We start from the raw sequence: 19,305 nt of genomic DNA, 5'->3' as shown, positions 1-19,305 counted from the left end.
TTTTAAAATGAACACATATTTAACATAAAGTAATGCCAAAGAATGTCCTTTGAAGTATTCCTTTGACATAGTTGCTTTTCTATTATGAAGGTTAGATTTTTGTACAATTGGTATTCTCAAAGTGGAGCACAATTTTTGCATGCTTTCAACCCCTCTGACATGTGGTATTACTTTACGTTTTCACTTAATGTCTATATGTTTATTAATTGAATTTAAGTAATTATGATTATTATTTTTAAAGATTTTATTTATTTATTTTTGCGAAAGAGAGAGAGAGAACATGAGCAGTGGGGAGGGGAAGAGGGAGAAGCAGACTTCCTGCTGAGCAGGGAGCCCGATGCGGGGCTTGATCCCAGGACCTTGGGATCATGACCTGAGCCGAAGGCAGATGCCCAACTGACTGAGCCACCCAGGCTCCCTAATTAAATTTAAATTAAATAAAAATTTTTTTAAAATAAGAAAGAAATCAATAACTGTGGTGTAGAGTTATATTAAAGAATTAGGCCTATGAGTCATTTATGATCTAAAACCTGCCTCTACCACTTACTAATTGTGGAACCGTGGGCCAATCACTTAAGCTCTCTGAGCTCACTAAGAAGCTCATGAGTAGAATTAGCATGATAATAGAGTTCATACGTTTGTTGTGAGGATTAAATAAAATAAAGCATGTAAAGCACTTGGGGGAAAAAAGTTTTCACTTAATGTGATAGAATAATTTAGCACCTTCAGTGGAAACATCAAATCAGAAGATGCCTTATGCCACTTAAGTCGAGGCAAAATAGAATAATTAAGTAATCTCATTGCTGTTCCCTCACTCTTACTATACCAGCTCTACAATGTTGTGTCTTACAGGCTTCTTCTTCTCTAGAAATTCTGTATCAAAATATGAGACATAGGTCGTGGAATGTGAACTGTTCTGATAATGGGAAGCATTAAAGTAGTTCCCTTCATCCGACTGAGTTTCTGGAACGCCCAATGCTGTTTGAGTGTCTCATCACTGGAAGGCTATCTTGTAGATTGTATCTTTGGAGCCTACACATTTCTCTTCCAAAAAGGAAGTGTGCACAGCAGACTGGGTACTCATACTCCCGGCATACATGAAGACTCTCCTTTTAAAAACATACAGCGTGGGCGCCTGGGTGGCTCAGTCGCTGGGTATCTGCCTTCAGCTCAGGTCATGATCCCAGGGTCCTGGGACGGAGCCCCACATCAGGCTCCCTGCTCAGCGGGAAGCCTGCTTCTCTCTCTCCCACTCCCCCTGCTCGTGTTCCCTCTCTTGCTGTGTCTCTCTCTCTGTCAAATCAATAAATAAAATCTTAAAAAAAAAAAAATCTTCTTTTTGGAGTAAAAAAAAAAAAACCAAACCACAGCACTTGGATTGTTTTAATGCGATCGATTTCCAGATTCTCGACTTCCACACATCTCTTTCCTCAACAGCCGTCCTCCCGAGGGCTGCCAGACCTTTCCATGTTCACCCTACTTCTCTCCTAACTTGAGTCTTCTCTTAGTGCATTGCTCCAGGCTGTAAAAATCTGGGAGGAACTTCCTAAGTGGATAATGAAACACTGCCTCTGAGGGGGCATCCTCCCCTTCCCCACCCCAAAATAAAGCAAAGAAAGCCTCAGGAAAAAGCACTTAAGTCTTATTTTATCTAGGCAACAAGTTATTGGCAAGTCTCCACACCTTATCTGTATCTCCTCTGTCCCTGTCACATGGAATTAAGATTCAAAATGATATTATCCTAATCGTTTAAATTTTAAAATGATAAGTCTGATTTAGCTGATCAGTTTCACAATGAAGACTGGCTTCAAAAGTGATATATATATGGAATAAGTTATATATATATAATACATATATATATATGTATATATATAATATATACATAACTTATTCCATAAACCAAATGAGATAAACCTACAGCTCCAAGGACTTGATAAAAAGTGAAAGTGTATATTCAAATTACAATACAGCAGGAAGTACATTCTTTACAATAATTTAAACTTAAGGTACAACATTTTTAATTATTTTATTGTTTTTTAAGATTTTTATTTATTTGACAGAGAGAGAGAGGGAACACAAGCAGGGGGAGTGGCAGAGGGAGAGGGAGAAGCAGTCTCCCCTGCCGAGCAGGGAGCCCGATGCAGGACTCGATCTCAGGACCCTGGGATCATGACCTGAGCTGAAGGCAGATGCTTAACCGACTGAGCCACCCAGGTGCCCAAGGTACAACATTTTTAGATATCAATGTAAAATATTAAAAGGGATCCTATATTTTTCAAAATTCTTTCAGGATTACATATGCAAAGAATTTTGAAGATCCCTGGTCTCAAGAATGGAAACTACCTCAGCAATTTAAACTCTTCGTTAGGAAAATGTAGCCATATAACTTACAGCTATAATTAACTATGAAAAATCTCCCATTTAAAAGAAGGATGTAAAAGAATATAACATCTTAGTAAAAATTCATACTTAACTAAGCTAACATTTTTCTTATGTTGACTTAATTTTTTTTACTCTTGAGTCTAATCAAATGTGGGTTTCACCCTGTTAAATATAGAATTTGGCCAGAGGACATACTAAAGCTTTCCGTCGCACCATCTTTCAGCCTGTTTGTTTATGCTAGGTGGGAAGTGACTGGTGCTTCAACTCTATTTTCCTGATATTTAAGCCTACGAAGCCTATATTTGAACCCCCACAAGACCAAAACTTTCCGATTACAGTTCTCCTGGTGGTGGTCCTCCCCACACACTAAATATCAAAGAAGAAAATAGCAATTTTTCCAGACTCTGGTAGATCCCACGACTTTTTCGACCCGATGGAAAAGAAAATTCCAAAAGCACTGTAACTTTTACCATCCTCTTCTATCTCTGCTGCTTAGATATCCTTAGGGTCATTTAACACAATACGATGCAAAATTAATTACAGAGGTTTGATTCTATTAAATTGCCAGATGGGTTTACTGACCTAGAGCCAAACTGGTTTTTCTACTAACTCGAATTTTCCTCTCTGTTTCTAATAACTGGAAAATGTTGAAACATATAAAGACATTGTAAATCCTTAGCAGCACTGTTTTCTCTGCAAACGTACCCTCTTATCCATTAATTAGCTGCCAACTGAGAGCAAAATTTAGCCAGGGACAGAGAGACCCCTGAGAGCTGGAGAGAGGGAGGAGGAGAGGGGGCTCCAGAGGGCAAAGGGAGCTGTTTGGAGACAGAGTGAGTGTTCCAGGGACACACTTCCTATTGCACAAACTTGCCTTTGGCCAGGCCAGTCCTAGAGGACAAGGCCTTCTTTAGCCACCATATTTGGCCTGGCATAACCTTGCTTGGGGGTGTAGTAGTCATTTCTTGATGTGCATTTGGAGCAGAGGGTTCACTTGAATTTTATTTTTCTTCGTTTAATTTTTATTTTCTATCTGTGTTGTGGGCAAAGCCCTTACAGTAACAAATTGGCCCAACTCTATCTTTGGTGACAAAGATCTAGCTTTCAGAAAGATACTCTGGCTATCGGACTTGAGGGCTTTCTCTTATTTCCTCTTGTTTTCACAATACATTCAATGTTCTGGCTGTTCCAGCTATGTTTTATGTTTGCATCCTGTAGAGATTTTCCTGCCCACTTATTTGGGGAAGAAAAACTCCATCAATTTTTTTTCAAGAAAATAATCCCCAAAGGGTAATTACATGTTTCCTGGGGTGATAGGAACATTTTCTAGTCTCATCAGCAGAGACTGCCGAGCACAGTCCATGCACAGTGAATAATTGGTAATGATGACAAAGCCATAAATAAGCAACATTAAGAAGGTGTGGATTCATTATCAGTAGATGATGCAATGCTGAACTTGGGTACAGAGAAGACACAACTTAATTATTCATGTAATATATTTTAAAATGATAAGAGAACCATTGGTTTGTAGAGCAACTCTTTGCCAGCTCAGATTAAATGAAGATTTAAGTGCAGTTAAGTGCATGCTTATGCACTTGAGAATAGACAGAATCCTTTAACCATTTCATACTAGTAAGAACATTGAGGTCACTGAGAACTCGCTGAGACTTTGTCTACACAAAGCCTCAAATTGGTCAGTTTTGAGACATGACTTACAAATCTGTTTTCAGTATCATGTACAAATAACCTTAATTTTTAAATATCAACAGAGTCTGTTTTGTAATTCTTCTGCAGCCCTAAGAAGATTCCCTCAATGCCTCCTCGGGTACTACTCTTGGTACTCCAGGTATTACTGAAAGCTCCTGTTTTCCCCAGCCTTCTAAGGTTAAACTAATAAATACTAAATTATATTCTGGCTTACTTCTTCGAGGTACCAAATCTAGTTTCCCTTTAAAGAATAAGAGGATAGGGGTGCCTGGGTGGCTCAGTCAGTTAAGCATCTACCGTCGGCTCAGGTCATGATCCCAGGGTCCTGGGATCGAGTCCTACATCGGGCTCTCTGTTCAGCAGGGAGTCTGCTTCTCCCTCTGCTTGCCACTCCCCCTGCTTGTGCTCGCTGGCTCTTTCTCTCTCTCTGTCTCTGACAAATAAATAAATAAAATCTTAAAAAAAAAAAAAAGAAACACAAATTTAAAGCATTTCCTTTGATGAACTTTTGATCAAGATTGGCAGAGTGAATCCACTCAGAAGGAATATCCCAATGGTACAAACCACCTCCTGCCTTCCACAGCATAACAGAACGTTTAGTAAATTCTATTTAAAAGACAACTCCAAGCTCCGAAATGAGATGGGTAAGGTGGAATACAAAATATAAAATGATATGTCTCTATGCATGTATTGAGAAATAAGAAAAATGATAAAGTTAAATTTGTATCTTTTGGCTTATAGAGAAGTTCATGATATATTAAGTAAAAATAGTAAGTGGAACAATGTGTATAATAGGTTCTATTTCATAGAAAACAGGTAAACCTAAAAATCATTCAACTTCTCTTTTTTCTCTGTGTGTGTGTGATGAACAAATTACATAGGTTTGATTATACTACATAATTTGTTGAAAGATATGTGTTAATCTTTTAATGTGCTTACCTTAGACACAGCAGAGATAGAGAGATGAAATCAATTTTTTCTTTATATAACTTTGTATTATTTCAGTTGATACAACCAGCCTGTATCATTTTATAATTTGAAAAACCCCAAATTAAGGAAACTATAGAAAATTACATGAGGCTCAGTTTTACATAGTTTCTAGTTCAGGATTCATTTGTAAATGTTCTAAATTTTATCTAATTATAAAAGTAATCAATATTCATTTTAGGAAAACTGAAAAATATAGAAAATCACACACACTGAGAATAAATATCATTAATAATCCCAAACCCTAAACATAAACACTATGAACACTTTTATATAATCATGTCTGGTCTTTTTTTTTTCCTATATGTGTGTATGTGTGTATTTTTTTTTTAAGTCACATACTGTGCCTACCCCACTTTTTAAAAGCCTAACAAAAGCAAGTGTTCCCAATAATCAAATATCCTTCTTTAGCAGTGATTTAGTGACCACATTGTATTCTACAAGTGTCATTTAGGATTAGATTCGACTATAACAAAATAACAGTGATTTAAATACAAAAGTAGGGGGAAGCCTAGCTGGCTCAGTCAGTAGAGTATGCACCTCTAGATCTCGAGGTTGTAAGCATGAGCCCCACGTTGGGGGTAGAGATTACTTAAAAATAAAATCTTAAAAAAAAAAAACCCACAAAAGAAGGCAGATCACTGATAGTAGATTGGCCCCAACAAGTCATGGCTGGCTTCATCATTGCAGGGTCCGGCACAAAATGAAAATGTGGGTCCTCTTGTTTAAAAAGTAGGAGAAATCCCATTATAATACTAAAATATAAAGATTCTTCTTCTCTTCTAAAAACTGTCTCTTGACTTGTCATGGTGTTTTCGTATTTCCTATTTAATGTTATTCTTTTTTTTTTTTTTTTTTAAAGATTTTATTTATTTATTTGACAGAGAGTGACACAGCAAGAGAGGGAACACAAGCAGGGGGAGTGGGAGAGGGAGAAGCAGGCTTCCCGCCGAGCAGGGAGCCCGATGCAGGGCTCGATCCCAGAACCCCGGGATCATGACCTGAGCCAAAGGCAGGTGCCCAACGACTGAGCCACCCAGGTGCCCCTTTAATGTTATTCTAAGTAACAAAATAAAGAAAAATCTAAATTGTTAGTATGAATTTTACCCTTCATCTTTATATTAAGTAATGCCAGTTTTAAATGCAAATATAAAAATATTTCATTTATATGGGCAATCACTAAAATCACATAATTCATGTATCATAACTTGTGCAAGTATTTGTACCTTGTTCTTACCGGGACAGTAACAACGTTACACAAAATTAAATCAACTGTTTTTATTTTACTTCTTGATATACACACCTTCTACCAACACTCTCTATCTTCAGCTTACTTATGAGTAAGAAGGACTGAAAGGAAAAGGAACTGTGGGTTGCTTGTCTTTCCTTTTCCTTCCATGTCATCATTTCCAGGGTAAGGTATTGACCACTACAGGAAAGCAACATGAGTCAGAAATGATACAGCAGGGTTCCTTGATTGTCATGTTTCTAGAAATGCCATTGCCTTCTCTCTGCATAGCAAGTTCTAGTTCAAATGGCAAGTGTAGCCTCTCAGGGCTGTCAGAGACCCAGCTAAATCAGCTGTAGATGTAACACACTTCCCTTGAACTCTCTGAGTCTTGCTGAACTCCAGCTCATTGTGGAACCACAGGAATTCTGAGCTCTTGAGGCTGTATGCAAACAGAGCAACAAGGAACAGCAAGCTAGCATATTGCATGCACCCTCTTCTCACACACATGCTCTGTTGCTCTATCAGACTTCACTTACAAAACACAACTTCAAAGACAAAATTATTAAGAATTTCGAGATGGCGACAATAAAGTGTTAGGCCAAGCTGGAGACCTCCTAAGCAAGGGTCATGGTATGACTGCACAGTTCGCATGCCCATGAAGCTGGCATGTTCCACCAAGTCTGAAAGGACATGAATTCCTTCTATCTTTTTGCTCCTTTAAGCTCAGTATGGGGCTTCCGCCCTCAAGGTCAGTTCATGATCTAAATAGGCTGCTGGAGTTCAACATCAGCAGAAAGGAGAGAGGGAGAAGTGCAAAAAGCCAACTCTCCAGGCTGAATCAGTGCCCTTAAGGGGCCTTCTCAGAAGCCCAGCTCTGCTTGCATCTCATCAGCCAGAGCTTAGTCATGGGGCTTTGCTGTAACTCTAAGGGCTGCTGGAAAATGGAGTCTTTTTGTTGGGTACACTGCCACTCTGAATGAAATCAGGCTGTTACTAAGAAGTAAAGGTTAATTGATAAGGATAGGCAATTAATTGTCCTGCCAAGCCAACATAAAGATGTAATTTATTTCATCAAACCTTGATTTTTATTTATGGGGTTGTTTCTGATTTTTCACCATTAGCAACATCATTTACAAACTTTTAAATTGTATAGTACTCTAAACTTTTAAAAACTTATTCCTAGACAACTGGCACATGTCTTTGGAAGAATCTTTCTGTTTATTAAATCAAACTAAACAATATGTACTTAATTAAATTTGCAATGGTTACAACAGTTAAAAACAACAGTTTTTTTTTGTAAAAAAAATGAACAATTAAATGTTTATGTTGATATTTATTCCTGACATAGACACTGCATGGGGCAAGGAATAGCTAGCTAAAGATAAAGACACGTTAAATTATGTGGGCTTTATGATCCCCTGATCCTGTACGGTACTGTTAACTTATGCATGACTAGATGACAAAAAACAAAAATGATATAAGCCAGTCCTGAAGGTTGCTGATTTTTTTTTTTTTTAAAGATTTTATTTATTTGAGAGAGAGAGAGAGAGACAGCGAGAGAGGAAACACAAGCAGGGGGAGTGGGAGAGGGAGAAGCAGGCTCCCTGCTCAGCAGGGAGCCCAATGCGGGACTCGATCCCAGGACCCTGAGATCATGACCTGAGCCGAAGGCAGACGCTTAACGACTGAGCCACCCAGGCCTCCTGTTGCTGATTTTTTTGAAGACAACTTACTTGTATCTGAATCAATCTCCTGTCAATATCAGGATCCATTGGATCATCTTATGCTAATACTATCTATTTTTAATATTAAATATCAGGATGCTTTTTATAATCTTGTGCTAATGTTATCTAATTCTAATATTGAGTACCTGGATGCATTGTGTCATCTTGAATTAATGTTATCTACTTGAAGCACACCAGAACACCAGAAATGAGCTATTGCTCATTTTTACATTGGCATTTGCATAGCATATAATCAGGCTGTTCTTTCACTGGTGAACTCATTCTCTCTTCCGTGCTAGTAACTCAAGACTAAAATAACTTGAATGTTCTTAGCTCATTTGTTTTGTCACATCTTTGCCAAGCTTATCAAATTATTTCCAGATGAAATGAAAAAAAGATTTTATTAGCCTCCAAAACATTTTTATTTGAAGTAAATAACTGTGAAAGAATTTACTTACTCTATTTTTTAACCAATTCTTAAATGACAAGAACTTGTAATTTATTAAACAGAATGGCATCTGCATATTCAGGTTCTAATGTGTGAAGTTTTTCTGAATGAATTTGGGTACAATTAGATTTCTTTCAGAAATGGAACCATTAAAATCTGAGTATTATGAGCAAACTATTATTTATAGAGTATCGTTCTACATACTCTAACATTTTGTCCTTCACATATAAATATCTGGGTACATACACCATCTGAGTGTATAAAATTAAACTACCCGAACACCTTTAAAAAATTAAAGTAAAACATAAAAATGTCTATAAAAAGAAATTCATTAGAGATTTCAAAATATCCGTAAGTGCTAAATAAGGTTTCCAGAAATCAGTGATTATGCTGAAACGTGTCACAAGGGGAACTGTTAACAAGTGTTACTTTGCCAAAGGTAGGAAGATTGCCAACCTTTAATTGGCTTTAAAGTTGGTGTTTTATCAATGGTGTATTGTAAAAGGTAATAATGCCCACATTTATGATCTAAGTCTGAAATGGGAACTCTAGATTTGACTAACTGTGGCACTATGCACTAGTCCTTCTAATTAAAAATATTCAAACGCCTGCCTTTCAAATTTGATCAGGATGTTTATTATTATGCTTTTATTAACAACAACAACAAAACAAAAGATGTTTGTCCACACTTTACAATACATAATGACCAGTCAACCACCCCATCACCTTGTTTTGCTATACATTAACTATTTTGTTCTAAGGAAAAATAGCTCTAATGAGAATAGCTCTTTCGGAAATAAGTCAATCAGAGAAAGACATGTATCATATGACCTCACTGATGTGAGGAATTCTTAATCTCAGGAAACAAACTGAGGGTTGCTGGAGTTGGGGGGAGTGGGAGGGATGGGACGGCTGGGTGATAGACACTGGGGAGGGTATGTGCTATGGTGAGCGCTGTGAATTGTGTAAGACTGATGAATCACAGACCTGTACCTCTGAAACAAATAATATGTTATAGGTTAAAAAAAAAGAAGAAGATAGCAGGAGAGGAAGAATGAAGGGGGAGAATCGGAGGGGGAGATGAACCATGAGAGATGATGGACTCTGAAAAACAAACTGAGGGTTCTAGAGGGGAGGGGGTGGGAGGATGGTTAGCCTGGTGATGGGTATTAAAGAGGGCACGTTCTGCATGGAGCACTGGGTGTTATACGCAAACAATGAATCATGGAACACTACATCAAAAACTAATGATGTAATGTATGGTGATTAACATAACATAATAAAAAAAAAGAATAGCTCTTTCGAGGTTGCTGGGATGATGGGATTCTACTGAATGAAACAAAAATCTGGCATGGCATTATTCTTTGCATTCTATAAGGGAGGGTGTCCTCATTAATCAATGCAAATGACAGATCATATTATCTTTAATAAGCAGAGTCAACAATGCTCTGCCCACCATTGGCTTCTGGATTTCTTTTCTTTTCTTTTTTTTGGCTTCTGGATTTCTGTGAATTCCTAACTGTCTACTGACACTGGTGCTAGGACAGAACTCTTAAATAACATGAATAAACAAATACAAAGTCAACTTTTGGTCAAACCTTTAAGAGGGGAAACCCCAACAGAAAGATCACTTTCAATAAGTGTGAGGCTTCAGAGTGGGAGGAAGACCCAGAGAGGATTTCTGAGGGAACTCTGAGTATTTGGTATTCAGTATTCAGCTGATTACCTGGTAGTTTTGTCCTGCTGACATGAATGGCTTTGTGGATTAGGCATCGTGTCCAGCTTTTCTGACTCTTGCAGGTTACTGATTCATCAGACTGCCTTTCTATACCAGCTACTCGGTTTCCACTGTCTGATCCTGCTACTCCGAGTGATAGCACACACTTCATATTTTAGCTCATTGGCCATAAGAAACCAGCAAGGCGCATGCGGTGACCGTAGCTACAAGGCCCCTGTGGCAGACGGTGTTGGCTGCCTTCCCAAGGTCAAACCTCCTCTTTCATCTTCCTTACTGGCAGGGCTGCCTCCTACAGTAGAGGCAGACAATGCCAAGTACATGCATTCTCAGCCTCTCTTGTGACCTTAGTCCTGGACTGTGATATAAGGGCAAGTCTGCTGGGAATTTCTGGGAAAGAAAAGAAAGAAGAGTTTCTCCCCACATCCCACCCTAGCCTTTCTGGTTTTGATGTGATTGTGTAGAAGGGGTGATGCTTGGAGTCCAGGAGGCCATCTTGTGACAATGGTCAAGAAATTGCAGAAAAGCCAGCTTCGAGCTCTCTGGACTTCTGTTGTATGATAAAAATAAGCTATTTTTAAAGCCACTATAATTTTTTAAAAAAGATTTTGTTTATCCATTTGAGAGAGAGAATAAGCAAGAGTACAAGCAGGGGGAGGGGCAAAGGGAGAGGGAGAAGCAGGCTCCCCACTGAGCAGGGAGCTGGTCTTGGGGCTCGATCCCAAGACCCTGGAATCACAACCTGAGCTGAAGGCAGATGCCTAACCGACTGAGCCACCCAGGCAGCCCAAGCCACTTTAATTTTTATTTATTATTTTACTTCCACCCAAAAGCAACATTACTAATATTCACTCTTTTTTATTTTTTATGTTTTTATTTTTTAAAAATATTTTATTTATTTGACAGAGAGAGACACACCGAGAGAGGGAACACAAGCAGGGGGAGCGGGAGAGGGAGAAGCAGGCTTCCTGCCGAGCAGGGAGCCCAACGCGGGGCTCCATCCCAGGACCCTGGGATCATGACCTGAGCCGAAGGCAGACGCTTAACGACAGAGCCACCCAGGCGCCCCTAAAATAAAAATTTTTTTAAAAAGAGTGAATGGGGCACCTGGGTGGCTCTGTCGTTAAGCGTCTGCCTTCGGCTCAGGTCATGATCCCAGGGTCCTGGGATGGAGCCCCGCACTGGCCTCCCTGCTCACTGGGGAGTGTGCTTCTCCCTCTCCTTCCAACCCTCTCCTGCTCATGCTCTCTCTCAAATAAATAAATAAAATCTTTTTTAAAATTTTAAAAAAGAAAAGCAGTCTTCAGCCAAAGGTACACAAGCCATTTATGGAGATTTAAGTAAAATCTGAGTAGAACAATGGTCTGTGAAATAATTGCTTATCCTTCATGCCAAACTTCACCCACCCCAACACTAATTCAATTTTTGTCTTTAATATTTCTATAAACATAAGACAGAATGCCTGTGACCCTCCAAATGTTTCTCAGAATAGATATATATATTTTTTATCGTTGTGGATAAATGGTTTGTGGAATGTAAAATGTAAAGGATGAGGATCATAGCTATTAAGAGCTAAAATTAGTGATAAAAATTAAAAAAGAAAAACAAAATTGATTTCCATATTTTGTTCCTGCAACTCATTCTCATATAATCAGAAACTATGATAAAAATAGAAGTATTTAAACCTGGAGTTTTGTGTTCATCTTAGGAATGTTAGCAAAAGAAATCTTTCGCATCTATTCTCAGCTAGGAAACTTGGCAAAAACCTACTGTGCCCTGTAAGCATCACGATTATTTGTTTAGTCAGAAGAATAAAATATGGAACGAATATTAAATGTGTTTGGGAATTGGCTTAGCGTCAGAGCTATCTGTCCTGAGGTCATCACTGAAGTAATTTGGAGCTCAAATATAAAATCTTGGCTAAATCGTTCATCTTGTAGTCTCTCCCATCAAAGCCTGTTCTTTAATATGGAGTCAACATTATTATTATTATTTAAGTAAACTCTCCCCTCAACGTGGGACTGGAATTCACAACCCCAAGGTCAAGAGTCACATGCTCTACTCACTGAGCCACAGACACTCTGGAGTAAATATTTTTGACAGCACCTGAATCTCCCTGTGAGCTTGGAAAATTTGAGTTAATCCCAAGCAGTCTATGAGCGTATATCACTAAGGATTAAGCTCAGCTGTTGGCAGCAGAGACTCAAGTATAGCGGCTTGTCTATTATCTCTTATATTGTCTATTATCTCTTATAAAATATGTCCAAAGGGTACAAACTCCCCATGACAATAAAAAATAGAGTTGAAGCTAGGACAGATTTTCCTCTAGGGAGCAAGAACATAAAATTTGTAGTCTATCTAAAACCTGTATTTGGTAATACCTCTTCTACTTACTAATTACATGGCCTCAGGCAAGCTGCTCTCGGAGCCCTAATTTTCTCTTGAATAAATGGAAAGAATAAAAGGTGCTTGGCAAGATTATTGTAAAGATTAAATGAGATAATAAGTGGAGCTTTTTTATAATATATCTTCTGGAAAATGATTTTAAAAGAGGAGTCCAAGGCTAGAGCTGTACTTAGAAGAGTCTCAGGACCAGCAGACTTCATGTTGAGAGCAAAAGTTAATTGGTTCCATGGATCTCAAAATTATCTCCAATGGGCTGTTGACTAGTCAGCACCAGCTGCTCTTGTTTCTTTCTAGGAGGCCTCAAAGCCTTTCCTGCCATAGTGGTGAAGTTCTCCATGATGGTTAATTTTATGTCAACTTGACTAGGCCATGGTGCTCAGATATGTAATCAAACATTATTCTGGATGTTTCTATGAGGCTGTTTTTGGATGAGATTAACATTTAAATTGGTGGATTTTGCATAAAGAGCCTGCTTTCTATTATGCAGGTGGGCCTCGTTCAATCAGTTGAAGGTCTGAATAGAACAAAAGACTAAACTCCTCCAAGCAAGAGGGAATTCTGGCAGGAGATGGCCTTTGGATTTGAACTGCAACAGTGACTCTTTTCTGGACAATCAGCTTGATGATCTTTGGACTTGAACTGTAGATTTTGAATTTGCCAGTCTCCATAATTGCTTGAGCCAATTCCTTAAGATAAATCTCTTTCTCTCTCTGTCATATATATGTATGTCATACATACATATTGTATATATATGCCGTACACATATATGTCATACATATATATATATATATATATATATACATCCTATTGGTTCTGTTTTTCTGTAGAAGCCTGATTAATACATTCTCTTACAGAAAGACTATGGATTAATTTCTCTGTAGCCTCTTCCAGTCTAGTTTCACCATTGGTAAAAAGCGCCCCTCCTTTACCCCAAAGATACAAATGTAGGGATCTGAAGGGGTATGTGCACTCTGATGTTTATAGCAGCAATGTCCACAATAGCCAAACTGTGGAAAGAGCCAAGATGTCCATCGACAGATGAATGGATAAAGAAGATATGGTATATATATACAATGGAATATTATACAGCCATCAAAAGGAATGAGATCTTGCCATTTGCAATGACGTGGATGGAACTGGAGGGTGTTATGCTGAGCGAAATAAGTCAATCAGAGAAAGACATGTATCATATGACCTCACTGATACGAGGAATTCTTAAGCTCAGTAAAAAACAAACTGAGGGTTCTAGAGGGGAGGGGGGTGGGAGGATGGTTAGCCTGGTGATGGGTATTAAAGAGGGCATGTATTGCATGGAGCACTGGGTGTTATACACAAATAATGAATCATGGAACACTACATAAAAAAAAGCACCCTGTTGAGATACATCATTAAAATATTACTGTATATGATATCACAAGATAATGACTCAATACCAAGAATATTGGTTACAATATTATTACTCTGTTAAGATGGGTAAGTGGGGAAAGAATGAACTTGTATTTATTTATTTATCTTTAAATGGAGAGATGTAAGTTTCTTTTTCTTTTTTAAAATGTTATTTATTTGAGAGAGAGAGCACGAGCATGAGTGGGGGGAGGGGCAGAGGGAGAGGGAGAGAGAAGCAGACTCCCCACTGAGCGGGGAGCCCAAAGCAGGGCTCGATCCCAGGACCCTGGGATCATGACCTGAGCTGAAGGCAGACACTTAACCGACTGAGCCACCCAGGTGCCCCAAGAATGAACTTTTAGCTGGGTATAAATGTGCCTTGCCTATTCCAGCCTTGTTTAGGACAGACAATGCCTTCACACATAAGGTAGGGGCTATATAAGTATTATATTGACTATATGTTTTATTCATATTACTTTTCAATATTGAGCTGGTGATTTCCTGGAATGCTTATTAACGTGCATGTTAATTGCATTTCTAAAAGTTTTTTGCAGATTTTAAAACACAGTTTATTGCAAATATAGTCTACAACCACAAATACTACTTTCCAACTGTGAATGCATCAATTCATCATTCCTTGATACTTTTTTATCACATATTTTAGAACTGTATTCTCAGTGTTTGGTTGGAAAAACTTCAAGGTGGTGCTAATACAAAATTATTGAGCATGAATGTGATTTTCCTATTATAAAATATTAAATTATACATGTAATGATGACCCATTTACACAGGCAAACTAGAGTTTTCTGTGGAAAACAGAGGAAGAAGTGGTATCTTCATTTATTATTTCTCTACTATTGAGTAAGTATTTTATGACTATATGCAGGTCTTTGGATTATGAAGTAATTATTAATTTTCCACGAAAGATAATAGATGGCTGTTGTGCATTTAGGTGTTTTTGGTCACTTAAAGCTTACTGCTTTATTTTTAGCTTTTGCATTCTAAACAGCTGAATTAGTTTTATGAATTATCTCATTAATCTTCATAGCACTGCCCTGAGCAATACTGAGAATCAGTCATAATCTGTGGGGAACATAAGGTTAATGTAACATACATTTATATTTGTTAATATAAGTATTTATATATTATATGTAAAATACACACCTACTCTGAGTATACTTAATTCTTCACATTTTTACTTTGACATAGGTTAAGTAACAAAGCCAAGTAAATGAATGTCTTTTATTCCTTTTTGCCATTGGTATCTCATATATAAAACTTAGTGTTTATGAAGATCTAAGGACATTGATGGTTAAATTTATATGAAACAAAAAATAGTACCATATTTTCCCTATATATGTAAATGCATGGAAAAAATCTGAAAGGATGCATGCTTGATTGATAACACAAATACCTCTGGGGAAGTAGGGCTGGAATCAGGATGGAGATAGTGTTCCTTTTTTTTTTTTTTTTAAGATTTTATTTATTTATTTGACAGGGAGAGACACGGCAAGAGAGGGAACACAAGAAGGGGGAGTGGAAGAGGGAGAAGCAGGCTTCCTGTGGAGCAGGGAGCCCAATGCGGGGCTCAATTCCAGGATCCTGGGATCATGACCTGAGCCGAAGGCAGACGCTTAATGACTAAGCCACCCAGGCACCCTGGAGATAGTGTTCTAAGAGGATTTTAGCTTTATTTTAGTACATATATGATTTACTATTTTAATAATTAAAATAGTTTTTAAAAATGGAAAAAATTTTTAAGTAGGCTTCATGCCCAGCCTGGAGCCCAATGCAGGGCTTGAACTCACAACCCTGAGATTAAGACCTGAGCTGAGATCAAGAGTCAGATGCTTAACTGAGTGAGCCACCCAGGTGCCCCCAAAATGAAAATTTTTAAGGTTTTTCCTCTTTGCAAAATAGAATTGCTAACAGTTTATTTGTCATACCCTTCACGTGTGTCCCTGTAATCCTACATCTGTACTTATGACCTGGCCATCCAGTATGTGATTATGTAGACTCTTTCCATCACAAGGGAATGGGCATTATAGAGATTTGTTCCACATGAGGCTCCCCCATACATAGATACTGGCCGAGAAAGAATACTTAACACACATATCTCTTAAGGCTCTGTTGGCAGTTTTGTTGAGAATAATCTGTGTTTAAGTAACAATTATTTGTTCAATGTCTATTCTGTGCCAGGACCAGGGTAGACACTGGACATACAAAGATACATAAAAGTGATCTTGCCCCAGGGTACCTGGGTGGTTCAGTCGGTTGAACGTCCAACTCTTGATTTCGGCTCAGGTCATGATCTCAGGAAGGTGAGGTCCAGCCCCACATTGGGCTCACCTGAGCGTGGAGCCGGCTTAAGATTCTTTTTTGCACTCTGCCCTTCCCTCCCCCACCCTGCTTGTACGTGTGCGCGCGTGCACTCTCTCTCTCTCTCAAAAAAAAAAAAAAAAAAGTCATCTTACCCCTAAGGACAAGTGGAGAGATTGGGCAGACATACATAAAAGAATACAAATACAGTACATATATAGTGAGAGAGAAAAGCTAATGGAAGTCTGAGCCTAGTGCATGGGGAACTTAATGTATCAAAAGCAGAAAAGTAGGGGAAAAAGCATAAAGGTAGAAAAGGGCAAGATAGAACAGATGGACATAAGATAAGGAGATGGTCATAAAATATATAAAATTTTATCAAGTGCAGGTGCCTGGATGGCTCAGTCAGTTAAGTGTCTGCTTCGGCTCAGGTCGTGATCTCAGCAGGAAGCCTGCTTCTCCCTCTCCCTCTGCCGCTCCTCCTGCTTATGTGCACTCTCTCTCTCTCTCAAATAAATAAAATCTTAAAAAAAAAAAGAGAGAGAGGCTTAACTAACTGAGTCACCCAGGTGCCCCTCTATGAACAACTTTGAAAGAGGTCATATGCTTCTTCAGGATCTGTCCATTCGTGTATGTGTGGGGACAGTTTTAATCATTATCTGAGGTGAAACTGTAGCATCTGTAATTTCTGCTCATTATTTCTGCCTTGGGCACTATACTGCATGTATCTTGTCCTTCACGTGAAAGGCCTGTGTGGTTTATTTTATTTATTTATTTATTTATTTATTTAGCACAAGCAGGGGGAGGGGGAGCAGGAGAGAGAGAATCTCCAACAGACTCCCTTCTGAGTGCGGACCCCCATGTGGGGCTTGATCTCACAACCCTGAGATAATGACCTGAGCTGAAATCAGGACGTTCAACAAATTGAGCCACCCAGGCGTTCCATGTTTTTGAAGAAAGTCATCAATATTATCATCTCACCAAAGTGTTCCTTATTCCTAGCTAAAGTCCATTTAAAAAATTCCTTTCCAGGGGTGCCTGGGTGGCTCAGTCGGTTAAGTGTCTGTCTTCAGCTCAGGTCGTGATCCCCAGGGTCCTAGCATCAAGCCCTGTGTAGGCTTCTTTCCCTCCCACCGCCCCTCCCCTCCCCTTGTTCTCTCTCAAATAAATAAATAAAATCTTTAAAAAAAATTCCTTTCCATTTTTATTCTGATATTTTGTACATATAGAAATATTATGTACATATAGGAAGAAATTATAAACATGCATATAAATTTTTGACTTCTTATAGTTTTGATATTAATAGATATTTTAATAGCTAATAAACGTTTTACTTTAGAATAGTTTTTTTTCTTAAAAGATTTTATTTATTTATTTGACACAGAGAGAGAGACAGCGAGAGAGGGAACACAAGAAGGGAGAGCAGGAGAGGGAGAAGCAGGCTCCCCGCGGAGCAGGGAGCCCGATGTGGGACTCGATCCCAGGACCCTGGGATCATGACCTGAGCTGAAGGCAGACGCTTAACGACTGAGCCACCCAGGCGCCCTAGAATAGTTTTTGATTGATAAGAAAGTTACAATAACATTAACCCCCACCTCGTTTCTCCTATTGTTAACATTACTACTGTACATTTGTCATAGCTAGTGAGCAATATTATTAACTAAAGTCCATACTTCACTCATTTTTTTAAGTTTTTATTGAATGTCTAAAAATCCATTTTTTGCCGCCTGGGTGGCTCAGTCGGTTAAGCGTCTGCCTTCGGCTCAGGTCCTGATCCCAGGATCCTGGGATCGAGTCCCGCATCGGGCTCCCTGCTCAGCGGGGAGCCTGCTTCTCCCTCTCCCTCTGCCTGCCACTCCCCCTGCTTGTGCTCTCTCTCTTTCTCTCTGACAAATAAATAAATAAAATCTTTAAAAAATAAATAAATAAAAATCCATTTTTCACATGCCAGTTTTATAATCCTGGTCAAAGTCCTCTTTAAGCTTTTTTGCTCAGGCCCTTGGCGCCAGCAGGATGGGCAAGTGTCGCGGTCTCCGTACTGTGGGGAAGCTCCGCAGGCACTGATGAGATCAGAAGTGGCATGATAAACTGTACAAGAAAGCCCATTTGGGCACAGCCCTGAAGGCCAACCCTTTTGGAGGTGCTTCCCATGCAAAAGGAATTGTGCTGGAAAAAGTAGGAGTTGAAGCCAAGCAGCCGAATTCTGCCATCAGGAAGTGTGTCAGGGTCCAGCTGATCAAGAATGGCAAAAAAGGGGCACCTGGGTGGCTCAGTCATTAAGCGACTGCCTTCGGCTCAGGTCATGGTCCCAGGGTCCTGGGAGCGAGCCCCGCATCGGGCTCCCTGCTCGGCGGGAAGCCTGCTTCTCCCTCTCCTACTCCCCCTGCTTGTGTTCCCTCTCTCGCTCTCTCTCTCTCAATTAAATAAATAAATAAAATCTTTAAAAGAAAAAAATGGCAAAAAAATCACAGCCTTTGTACCCAATGATGGGTGTTTGAATGTTATTGAGGAAAATGATGAGGTTCTGGTTGCTGGACTGGGTCGCAAAGGTCATGCTGTCGGTGACATTCCTGGAGTTCACTTTAAGGTTGTCCAAATAGCCAATGTCTCTCTTTTGGCCTTATACAAAGGCAAGAAGGAAAGACCAATATCGTAAGTTTTGATGGTGAAAACATGACAATAATAAATTTTCATAAGCCAAAAAAAAAAATAGTCCTCTTTAAATGCCCAGAAATAAACATGATTCTCCATATAGGTCAGCTAGGGCGGATCTCTGCTCAGAAACTGGATGGTGAAGAAAATTAAGAGAGGCTGGGCAACCTCAGGGACTGATGTGAGGTCCATACCCAAGAGACTATCTCCTAAAAGCTATCCACTTCTCAGCAATTCATTTAATCCTCCCAACAATTTAGGATGCAGGTGCTATCATTCTCTCTCTCTTTAAGAGGCTCAAAGAGATTCACTTCTCTTCCCAGGGTCA

The 19,305-nt window shown here is 39.0% G+C and overlaps 1 protein-coding gene across 1 annotated transcript; it reads left to right on the top strand.

Moving 5' to 3' along the window:
- The first annotated feature begins 18,338 nt into the window (after positions 1-18,338).
- On the top strand, positions 18,339-18,981 carry LOC116630479 (40S ribosomal protein S23-like). Its single transcript, XM_032401201.1, is given in 2 exon segments — positions 18,339-18,570; positions 18,773-18,981. Coding segments are annotated over 2 exon segments (441 nt in total).
- The last annotated feature ends 324 nt before the right edge of the window (positions 18,982-19,305 follow it).

Source organism: Phoca vitulina, unplaced genomic scaffold, assembly GCF_004348235.1.
Source record: "Phoca vitulina isolate PV1807 unplaced genomic scaffold, GSC_HSeal_1.0 scaffold4, whole genome shotgun sequence".
NCBI lineage: Eukaryota > Metazoa > Chordata > Mammalia > Carnivora > Phocidae > Phoca > Phoca vitulina.
This window is presented reverse-complemented; position numbering and strand designations above follow the sequence as displayed.